At 36.8% G+C, this 12330-nt stretch overlaps 1 protein-coding gene across 4 annotated transcripts in view; it reads left to right on the top strand.

Moving 5' to 3' along the window:
• The window catches only part of JPH1 (junctophilin 1), a 96587-nt gene that overhangs the window by 63354 nt on the left and 20903 nt on the right, over positions 1-12330 (top strand). For all 4 annotated transcript variants that reach the window (XM_072604909.1, XM_072604908.1, XM_072604907.1 and 1 more), the window contains exon 3: positions 1288-1406. In XM_072604909.1, coding sequence (XP_072461010.1) covers positions 1288-1406 — 119 coding nt within the window. The remainder of the gene's footprint in view (positions 1-1287; positions 1407-12330) is intronic.

The following is a 12330-nucleotide window of genomic DNA, read 5'->3' as shown; positions in this document are numbered from 1 at the left end:
TTAATACCACAAAGTCTTCCTTCCTCTCCTTCCTCTCTCTTATCCATGTATTTACCAAGTCTTGTTCCTACCTCTACATCAGTGTAAAATTTTCTCAATTATCTCCCCTTGTTTATACTCAAGAAGCCCCCAACACAGTTAATACCTTCATCATCTTTCCCTTGGACTATGCAATAGTCTCCATCTCCACTCTCTCTAATCCATCCTCCATATAGTTGCCAGATTGATTTTCCTAAAGCACAAATTTGAGAATGTTGCTTCTCGGTTTAAGAAATCCCACTAGCTTCCTCCTGCTATCTCCCCAATTATATTGTGAACATGAAAGGTGGAATTGAGGTTTTTTGTTTAGTTTGGGGTTTTGTTGTGTTTCTTTTTATACCTAGAACTTAACACAGTGCCTGACACACACCTGTTGACTGACTCTAGGATAAAATACAAACTATACTGTTTGGCATTTAAAGCCATTCATAATTTTAAAACCCTTCAAAGGCTAGTCTGTCTTTCTTGACTGATTATACACAATTCCCTTTTTAAATACAAGCCCAAAAAAAGCTGACTTGCTGTTTTATCTCCATACCTTTTCCATAGGCTGTCTTTCAAGGTTGGAACACGCATCCTCCATACTTCCGCTTATAAAAGCTTCAGCTTGCTTCAAGGTTTAATTCAGTATCGCTTTCTACATCAGGCCTAGCCTAATGCCTTAAGCTGTTAGGAACCCTGCAGTGAGAAATTATTTTGCATTTGTTCTGTATTTATTTTCTCTGTATTGATCTGTATGTATATTGTTTCCCCCAAATAGAATGTAGGCACCTTGAGGCAAAAGCTGTTTCATTTTTTAATAAAAATTTTATCCCCAGTGCGTAGCACATTACTTGGCACATAGTACGTTTTTTAAAAATGATCTTTCAATGAATAATGAGTGGTCATCTAGCCTTTGCCTAATGACCTCTAGTAAGGAGTAACCCACTACCTTCCAAGGCAGCCTCTTCCATTTGGGTCAGATTCCATCTTCTCTTGCACAGATATGTTGACAGCAAAATAATCTTAAATTTTGACCATGAAAGGACTACAAAGCAGGCTCCACAATCTCTCTCTTTGCACGCTCCATTCTTATTTCACTTCCCTAACAGGACTAGAGAAGGAAATTGGGGAGAATGTAAGGATAGGCTCTGTGGGTGTTTGGTAGATGTTTCTTTTCATAGAATTATAAAGGATTTGTTTTTTCCCAACCGAGTGAGTTAATAAGATGGTACCTTTGCTGACTCCTGACTTTTGTGCCCTGCTTAGGACTGCACATGCAAGAGCTAAAGCGGATGCTGCTGACCAGGCTGCCCTGTCTGCCCGCCAAGAATGTGATATTGCAAGGGCTGTCGCAAGAGAGCTTTCACCAAATTTCTATCAACCAGGTAAAAGCCTTTGTTCTCCTTTCATGAAAGAAGTGTGGGAAACAGACATTGGCCTTTCAGTTTATTTGATTTCATTTTACTTTCCATAGAGAGTGTTCTTTGTTATACTAAATATTCCTGCCTTTTGTATCCCAGCAATAACACAAAACAAGTGAGAGAGAACAGGAACAGAACTGTCTGAGTATTGACTTTGGGGATTTGAGATTTCTTTCCCTTGTGGGTTTTTTTGTTTGTTTGTTTTTGTTTTTGCCTTGGCAACAAATAACCATTAAACTTTAGTACTAAGCAACTCAAACTGGGAAGGGACCAGAACCTAGAAGAAATTTGGATGATAATGCTCATAAATTTAGGTAAAAATTGAGAAGATGAGGATGTCCCTCATGTCATTATAAATGTCTATCAAAATATCAGAGAGTGATACTAATATTAATGGCAGCCACACCTATATAGTACTTTCAAGTTTGCAGAGTGCTTACAAATAGATATTTAATCTTCATAACAACTCTGCAAAATAGTTGCTATTATTATCTTTCTTGAGGAAACTAAGATAGTGAAAATAAATTACTAGCCCTCGGTCACACAGCTATTAAGTGTCTGAGGCCAGATCTTCCTAACTCCAAGTTCAACGCTCATCTCCATGAGTGCTCTAACTTTGTGGGAAAAGCCAGTAAAAATTTTCTACCTGATATATTTACTAATCTATTTGTAAGACCAAGCTACTTATCTGACTTTGTAGGAAAAGTATCATCGATTTATCTATAAACAGCGCTTCAAATGTCATAAAGCAGTAGATGAAAATTTGGAGCAGGATAAACAGCCTACTTCTTGATAAAGAACTTAAAATGGATCTTCATCTCTATAGCATCATTGTCTTTTCAGTTTTTTTCTCTATTGTATAACACAACCCCCCTCCAGCTCCCCCAGCTTTTCCCATCTGTTTACGTAAAGCTACTTTGTCCAGTGTCCTAAGCCTTCGGTAGGTGTGTTATGTGAGAGGCCAGACTCTCTCAACTGTTAACACTTAAAGGTGGTTCAGAGGAAACCTTTTGGACAATGATACTTGACTGGGATTTTCTGCATTGATAGGTCTGAGTTTTATGCATTTGAGTTAATTATTATTTATCTTCATTCTCTTCTGAAGGACTCAGTTCATTCTGTTATAACTTCAGTAAATGTTTGTGTTTGATGATCAGGATTAATTTTTTTTACTCTGAACTTAAATACCAATAAAATAACCTTCTACATACATAGTAGAAGCTAAAAAAATGAAGTACACGAAGCTCTTAAGTCTCATAAGTTGCTTTTATTTTTAAATATATAAGCACAACCTCTAGCTTTCAAAGCTATCCTGTTTATTTCTATTTCTTTTTTCCTTCGTTCTGTTTTTTTTTAATTTTTAAGATTCCTCAATTGCCGTTATTTTGTTTTGTCTCATCTCATATCCCTATGAAAGTATACATTTAGAACATATAAGACTTAACCATTGAGGCTGAAACAAGGAAGACAAACCATGGTGGAAATAATGAAAGGATCAAGCCTAAAAATGGGAGGGTTAGCTGTTACAAAGATTAAATAGATGTGAGATGAATACTCTGGGTGTTCTCTATTTGCCCAGAAATAAAATAGGAAATGAAGGACTGTGCTGGAGAAATCAGACTTTGCTGAGGGAAATAGTGGTTAGGGTGGGGACCACAGGGACTGGATAGGCTTAGAATACAATGACTTTTTTCTAGTGTTCAGAATACATTTCTTGATTCAACCAGTGATAAAGAGGTGTTGTTTTTCACCTGTATTCCTTGTTTTTCACTTCTTGTGGAAAATATAGATCAGTCTGCTTATGAAACCTAAAATTTCCATTTTTAATGTAGCCCCTCATAAGCTATTTCATACATTCAAAATAAATCAACCCATTAATTCTTCTATAGTACCAGAGTTCATCTGTCATACTACTTATCCTAACATACCAAGTGGAACCTGGGTCTTCTGAAGGAGTTTTTACTTTCCCCAGTGACTCTTCTATTCCTTCCTTCTTGGGTTGGCTCACTCAAGTAACTGTAGAGAATCTCTTCAACCATAAAACAACGTATTTTTATGAAACAGCACTTAGTTTGTGCCACATTTGAAAGGAAACAAACTCACTATTGTTGTCACTTGATGGTAATTTACCATTTCTGTTTTTACAATCTGTTGGTGCATGGTATCCCTATAGATTTCCACTAGGCACGACTGAGAAGTGAATGATATGTAGAGTCATCTCAGTTTCCTTCACTAGTCTTTTAAAGGGCCTTTATAGTGCAAAAAGTGTTTGGAAAAAAAATATTGTGGGAAAATGTAATTCCACCCTTTTCTTAGCTAAAACAGCCACATATAAGTAAACTGTCTTTTTTGTAATGAATACCTCACAGAAGCATGAAATGACAACAGGGCTGTTAAGAAAAGAGGCAAGGGTGGAGGCCACAATCCCATTTGACCCACAGCCAACACTTCTTTCAAACAACCATAGGGAAGGCTTTTTGTTTGCTGAGGTATTATTGATGTCCCTCAGGGAACAGCTCATACTTTCTACTCTTCATTTACAGGATGATCAAACAAGATAGGCATTTTCTAAAGGCACTTTGAATAGTTATTTCTAAGTTACCCTGCTAAGCTAATTTACATATTTAAGATGTAAAACTCTGTTGTTTCAAGTGAATATTATCTTTCATATAAAAGTTGTTAACCCTGGGCAGAGGAAAAGAGGGACTTCACTCATAGCTTATTTTATCTTTCACAGCTTTCAAAATTAAAATAAGTAAATTCTTTATACTATTTTCTTTCATATTCTTTTGTCTAGGCACATTAGCTTAATCTAGATACACAACAAGAGGATTGTATTTTGCTCTGGGAGAATAATTGTTGTATAATCACAAAGAACACCATAGAACACACCCAATCCTAGACCATTGCAATGTGTTGGTTATTTGTCACAGAGACTGCCTGCATTTATATGATATATTTTCAGTCAAGATGGCAATTTAAAGAGAATAACTGAATTTATTCTGTTTCAGGGAAAGCCAAGGAATGATATAGCCTGTGTGTTCATACACACACACACATACACATGCACACACAGCACTTTACTCATCTAGTACCCATACCATCAATCAGTTGACACACACTGGCAAATTTATCACAAGTTATGTCTGCTCACGAATTATATATTTTAACCTTAAGTCTAAAGCTGAAAATAACACAAAAAAGAATGCATGTCTCATCATTGAAAATTTTGAAGTTTATTGTACTCAGGACTCAAATACTCAAATGAACGTGTGATCTCAAGTGGATATCATCTCTTCAATGTGAGTGTTCCCTACATTGTGTACAAATCACAGCCCATCCATTTCTTCCCATCATGTCTACCCAATAATTTCACCACGTTGGGGGGAGTGGGGATCAATGTGCTGAGGGCCTTCCTCTCTACTCAGCAAACGCTTATTAAATACCTACTATGTGCCAGGCAAGAGTGATATAAAGGTAGGAATGATAGAATTTGTGTCTTCAAGAAGTTCATATTCTAATTGAAGATGCCAATGGAGTATGCATAGGTTGTCTGTCACTCACTCTCACCATGTGACCAGCCGTTCTTTTTCTGTCATACATTCTTTGGCAGTATCCTGGGTATATGTACATACTTATAATTGGGTTTTTATAAACTATAAATTGAGTCTGTTTTGTAGTCTTTCCACATCTTAAGGAACTTGAGGCATCTTATTGGTTAAAGTGTAGTACATTGTATGACATTTTAAAGAATAAAACTGAACAGAGATTATCTAGAGGGTATTAGAGATAAAATTATATTTTCAGGGACCTGAATTGGACTTCTTCTTATAACAGTCATATCGTGTACTTTGTTTAAAAGTTTTGTGGATGCTGAAGAAAAAGGGAAGCATCTTAGGTTACAGACTTACTTAAGTCCATAGATATAGAAACTAGTATCATTACAGATGAAAAAAATTCTTATAATTTTTCATCCCCATGCTACTAAATGTAGGAAACCTCAAGGGTCAATTGTCAGTAGAGTTGAGCAATGCATGACATGAGATCATAGACCTAAAGCAGGAAATGACCTCAGAGTCCATATTATCCAACCCCCTCATTTTATAGATGGCTCAGAAATGTTCAGTGACTTATCCAGTGTCCCAGTTAATAAAAGGGAGAGCTTAGGATTTGAACTTGAGTACTGTGATCCAAGTTCAGCCTTCTTTTCCCAAGGAAAATTATACCTTAAATGAAAGCATCAGGTGTTCTATTCTGTGTCAGAGGAGAAAAGGATAAATAAGTAATAAAAAGTGGAAGGAAGTCATGGAAGAGATTTAGCTGATTTTGGACTATAGAAGTAGATCAGAGGTTGAATTTGAAGAGAAATTTGGGAAATATTGAGGAAAATTTAAAGGAGAACAATCTCCAGTCCCAAATGCTGGTCCAAATTCTACTCCAACTTGAAAACAAACAGGAGGACAATAAAGGGGAATATAAGAGATTTAAGGAGAATAAAGGGAGGCTAGGGAGTAGAACCTACAAAGGAGTCAAGAAAGATAAGCAGAAAGTAGTTGGGAAGGTAAGGTAAGGAAGGAAAGACAAATAGAATGATGAGAGAGTATGGTAAATTGATAGTTGTTTGGTAGGTGGGAAAAATTGGTGAAAAAAATGAAATATTGGTGCAAGGCTATAAAAAAAATTGGAACTGTGGAGACAAAGGAATAATTTTTTAAAAAGAATAAAAATAACATTCATTGAAGAGGGTAGGGAAAATTGTGCAGTGACTGGCATCCACCATGCGATGCTTGTATTTCTGCCACAGCTGGGTTATCTATATAACTATTCCAAGTGTAGGCTGACCTGCCTCATGGAGGAGATGATTGCTGAGCCATTGTCAGTGATATTTAAAAGATTATGGAAAATGGAGGAGGTACCACAAAATCAGAGAAAGGCAAATATCCCTTTTTTTTTTTTAAAGGGAGCAGAGTCTACAAATTCTGAGCCCATAAGCTTGACTTGAGTTCTCAGGAAATGTCATAAAAGATCACTGAAGAGATAATTAGAGAAACTCTAGAAAGAGAACAAAGAGTACAAACTCCAGAAAGAGTACAAAGCCAGCATGACTTCGTCAAGAACAAGTCATGCTAAACCAACAGTGGAGAGGAATCCTGGCATACGGTTTATCTCTGAGACTGTATGATCCTGAGCAAGTCTCTGAACCTCTTTCTACCTCAGTTTCTTTAAGTGTAAAATGTAAGAATTAAATGATATACTATTTGTAGATTGTTTTGCAAGCTTTAATGTCCTACATAAATATTAGTTATTATTATCTAGGTTTTAGCAAAATGTTTGATGAAGTAACCTATGCTATTGTTCTGAAGAAGATATGGAGTAGATCATAAATAGAGTTAGAAAGATTCATAACTAGATGATGCTAGATTTTGACAAGCTAGGCTATTGGGCTGATTTAATAAGATTTAATTCGTTGGAAAAAGTCTTTTGGATATTGAAAAAAATGAACTTTCCAAGTGTAAGATGTGAGAAGCATGGTTCAGTAGCAGTTATTCTGGAAAAGATCTGAGGATTTTAATGGACTTACAAGCTCAATATGAGTGAGCAGTGTAATGTGACAGCCAGAAAACCTGCAGTTAGAGGGATATACCTTCCAGGAATATTGGGATGATGGTCCCACTATAACTCTGCCTTATTCTGGGCATTAGAGTTTATCCACTGATAAACTGGAAGGTATCTTGAAGGTAGCTATCAGAATGGTGAAAAACCATAAGTTTATGTCATAGGGATCATTTGAAGGAACTGGGAATGTTTATTCTGAAGAAGAGTCCCAGGGAGGTCATAGTAATTATCTTCAAGTATTTGAAGGGCCGCCATGTGGAGGAAAGTTGAGACTTGTTCTGTTGGGTCACAGAGGCCAGAATTGAGATCAGTAGATTGAAGTTGAAAGGGGTCTATTTAGGCTTGACAGCAGAAAAAAAAATTCCCTGACAGTTTCCCAAAAATGGAATAAGCTGCTTGAAGAGATTGCAGATTTTCCCCTCTTGGAGGTTTTCAAGCAGAGGCTGGTTGACTATTTCTTGGTGTGTTCTAGTGGTGTTCCTTTGGTGTATCTCTTGGACTGGATGGCTGCTAAGAATCCTTCCAAATTTCAGATAGCTGTTGTCAAGTATATCAAAAGCTGTCACATGGAAAAGGGATCACACTTGTTCTTCTGGAAGCATTGGAAGGAACTGGCAGATTTAGACTTGATGTTTTTTTAAAAATTCCTAATGATTCTAGATTAATAAAAGAGGAATGAGCTGCCCCCAAAAAGCAGTGAGTCCCCCCTCATTGGCAGTCTTCAAGCAGAAGGATGAAGTGTACCATCAAAGAAATTATTTTTCCAATGTAATGCAGTGAAAAGAGCACTAACTTTGAAATCAGAGGATCTGGGTTTAACTTCTGCCTCAGAGACTTGCTACCTGCATGACATTGCATGAGTCATTTCCCCTGTTCTGGCACTCAGTTTCCTCATCAGCAAAATGAGGGAACAGAGTATATGGCCTCTGAAGTTCCTTCCATGATCCTGTTATTCTAAACTTAATACCGGCCCTTATTTAGAGGAAGACCTTTATTTCTGAGAGATCCAGTTCACAGTCTTTGTTCTAGCCAAGAAAGCCTTTTTTTTTTTCCACTCCCCTTAACTCCCACCTCCACCCCATATAGTTGGTCCTTTTCAGCCTCTAAACCATTGCATGTCATTCCCCAACATCCCTTTTGGAGTGATGGCTGTCATCCCCTTCTGCCAAACATTTCTTGACTCTCCTTCCAAAACTCTCTAACTGTAAAATTTGTCCAGATTACTCCCATCTCCAGGCATGTCTATAGTATTTATCCTTTTTGACTTTTCATGAGTGAAACATCTGTAGAGTTTTTAAAGAAAAAAAAATTTTTTTAGAACTTGAATGTGGAAAAGTTCTAAAATCATAACCAGTCAAATCTATTACAATATTGGGAAAATGTCTTGGCCCATTATTACCATTTGCCAACAAAATAATTAGTTATTAAATGTTGAAAATATCACATGCCCTATCAGGTGTTTTGGTTCTCTTAGCATTTTGTAAAGCAGTATTATCTCATTGAGTATTTTTTGGTTTGGAGTTGTTGGATTGTTTTTTTCTTCATATTTTGTTGTAATCAGGGATTCTATTAAGTTGCTCTGTGAATTAAGAGAAATAACTTACAATGGAATATTTCTAAGCATAGTAGTTTATTTCTTTAGATTCTCATTTGTGTTCACCATATGACAAATGTGACAAAAAAGAGGCAGCTGTGGTATGATAAGTTGAAAACTGACCTTAAAGCCAGGAAATGCTATCTCTCAACCACCTCTGACATTCACTGTCTGGGTGGCTTTTTTTCAAGTTACTTAACATCATAGCACCTCAGGCAACTCTTAAGGTTATACAGCAAGTACCAATATTGGTGGATCTCACTGGAAATTGACTATATAAACAACACCACAAGTTTGTTTCAAAAAGTCATCAAAAAATAAACTGTCTATTGAATTACATTGTAAGGGAAATTGGGGGGTGGGAAAGGAGGAAGGGTGCCTATGTTAAAGTTTTACTATTAGTATTTATAGACATAGGAACACCACAAAAGTTCTACTCTGATTCTTCAGCTGGTATGCCAGCTTATATTTCCTACCACACTAAAAAGACTTCAAGTGTAAGACCTAGTGACTGACATACCAGTTACTGACATACTAGCTTTCCAAGGACCAGTCTAAGCACATCATTGGAGGCCCATTACCAGTAATGTTTAGCCATAACAAACCTCAGAGACTGTTTGGCTTAAAGAAGTTTAAGGGCTGTCATGTGAAGACTTGGTCTGTTTTCAAACTACCCACTGTGAGTGGGAATTGCAAAGAGGTAGATTTAGGATTAGTAAAAGACATGCAGACAAAGGCTAGATGTCCACTTAGCAAGTATGTCCATTTGTTCATGTTAGACTGGATCACTTCTACGGCCGCTTCTAACTTCTGAGATTCTGGATCTATGAAACCTCAAAGTGGTTGCCATCTACATCAATCTCCATCCTAACCATTGAGCCCTTCCCAGGGGAAGAGGGCTTCTACCACCTTCGTCTGCACCATAGAAAGTCCATCACTTGGCTCTCTGTCTTCTCCATACCCCAAACTAACTTGACTTCGTTTAATTTCACTTCTACTAATTCAGCAGTGAGCTTTTCAGTTATTGTTAGCAGTAGCTAGGGAACAGTTAAGGTTATGCTTTTACCCCCTGGTTGTCTTTCTTGGGTAATCCAGACGGCCAATCCTTCTGAGTTTTCAGGGGCTCCATATTTATTGCATACCTGGAATCTGTTCTATAAATTCCATAATTCCTGTGCCACCAAACAGTAGGGACCAATGTCAAGCCACCCAAGCTTGGAACAACCCAGCCTTCATCATTGCTATGTCTCCCCCTAGCAAGATAGGATCCCATTTTCAATCCCACCAGAGCTTTCATACCATACCAGAAGTCTTGAACTGGACACATACAGACCCCAAATACAAGTTCATGATCTGAAGAGACTGAATCATTGAGGCAAATAATTACCAAACCTTTTCACTAAAAATAAACTAACAAGAATATGCAAGTTCAGCTCTCCTGCTCCTTAGTTTAGATGCATCTAGGCCAATAGCAACAATAGCCTTTGAAGGAATAAAAAATTAGTCAAGTTAGATAAGCAAACCCTTCTTCTTAATACTAGTTTATATAAGATTCCTCCAAAAGCAGGTTTTAGCACATTTAGGCTACCTCAAGTTTTGGGGTATCTTTGATAAGGTACTTTCATTCACCAACTGTATATAGCCTTAGGGCCTAAGGTCTTGGCAACAGTAAAGATGTTAGTACGTATTTACAAGCATAATAAGTCAGAAGAGTTCCTTTGCTAGAGTTCTTTTCCATACTTAGCGCATATACAAATTTGTCCTATCATGCACCATTTCTTTTAGGACATCACAGTAGTCTCATAAGAAAATTTTTGCTCCTGCTATTACTTCCAGCTACTAATGTCTATACCACACCAGTAGGCCTTTGTTCTTTAAGGTCTTTTTGGCATTATGTATGCCTGGAACCGAGGTACTTTGGCTTGCTACTATGAAGAGCTTTTAGGAATTGTCATCCACCTTGCCCTTCAGACTAATAGGGTTGGCAGCTTTAACCAGCATATCAGTGTTGTTGGACCAGCTGTGTGCTCTTAAGTAAGATTTCTGACAAACCTGTATTGCCAGAAGATAACATTTTAGGTGTGACAAGTGGCATCCACCTAGGTCCTTCTTTAACTTGGAACATTGAGTAAAATCACCTCAGATTCAGACACTGCTACTGTCTTTCGAAAGGAAAGATGAGAATGATGACTGCCACCACTACCAGAATTTATTTCTTTCCATCTCTGAAAGGTTCTGAATAGTCTCTCCAATTGGCTTCTCTTTAATATCATTAACTCAGTACTTTCACCATCAAAAGGGTGCCATACATTGCTAAATAAGGAATGACTGATCTTTTAAAAGCAGAAGAAACAGAAGTTCCAAGAAAAAGACCAATACCTCTACCCTCTTTGTGTGTGTGTATATGTAAAGCATTTGATGACATCAGTAGTCCTTTAATAAAGTAGCTTTAAGTATGAATACCAATTAATCAGCCAGTCCACATTTGAAGGCTATTTCATGATTAAATGACCCATCAGATTAAAGTCATGGCACCACATTGTTGCCATTCTCTGTTAAAAGGGATTTTTTCAAGGTATGTCTTAAGTACTGTCTTATTCATCCTGTTTTATGCATGTGTTAATATTCAGCAGCAAACTTGAAAACCAATAGTAGAATACTCCTTAATTGCTTTGATTCCAGTTCAACAAGTTATAGAAATTTTGGAACAAAAAAGATTTAAGAATCATTGTTCATTGAAAATGAACATACAAGTTTTGCTTTTTATTCAGCCTTTGTCTAGGGACATGCAAATGTTTTGTCATGGACAAATGTTTTCGTTGTAGTACAGCAAATGAAATGAGAGTTGTCCTAACAGTTTAATTATATAGGGTTAATATAACAGCTTATAGACAGTCAGCCCAGTGACATAGATTTGTAATGAACTTGAAGAAGGTTCCTGTTTTTTCATCTTGAAACATTTCGACTTAAAACTGTCTCTTGTTTTTGTTATCACTTTTAGATCAGACATCAAAATGGTATTTTGGGAAGACGTTACTAGAGTATGGGACCATTTGCACCAGGCTTGCTGAAAGTTACTAAGTAGCAGCAAATTTATTACTTAGTTGTCAAGATATATGATGCTAGTTTTTTTTAAAAAATGATCTGAAACCAAAATATCTTTGCCAATATAGTTTCCATAATTCTGTTTTGTTGTTATACCTTGAAACTGATTTCACCAGTGGCAATCAAATAGTTCCCACATTTGATGAAAATCCATTTTAAAAGCAATTAATGTTGAAATGTTGTGATGGTCAAATACTGCTCTTATATTTCACTGAGAAATGAGGTCTCCTGAATGAGGACCTTTCCCACATAGTGAATTTAATGTTTAAGTGGGTATTTTGAGAAAGAGCATGAAATAGTTGACTAAGTCCTGGACTTGGAGTTGAGAAGACTTGGGCTAAAATAAAATTTGTTTTGATTATGAATGCACGTTTTACTGCCAAGTAAATATACCCACTGAATCAACTTTCCAACATTCTCCCTCTTTGCATACTCCTTGGTCACTGCTCAAAACTTTCACCACAAACATTATCATTCTGTCAAAAACCACACTCCATCATTCCCAAGTCTATCTCTGTCCATTCACTTGACCAAACACCAGCAACAAGGTAATTTCCTGGTGCTCTTAATAAG

This window comes from Notamacropus eugenii, chromosome 4 (genome assembly GCF_028372415.1).
Source record: "Notamacropus eugenii isolate mMacEug1 chromosome 4, mMacEug1.pri_v2, whole genome shotgun sequence".
Taxonomy (NCBI): Eukaryota; Metazoa; Chordata; class Mammalia; order Diprotodontia; family Macropodidae; genus Notamacropus; species Notamacropus eugenii.
Note: the sequence above shows the minus strand (reverse complement) of the source record. Positions and strands in the feature narration are given on the sequence as shown.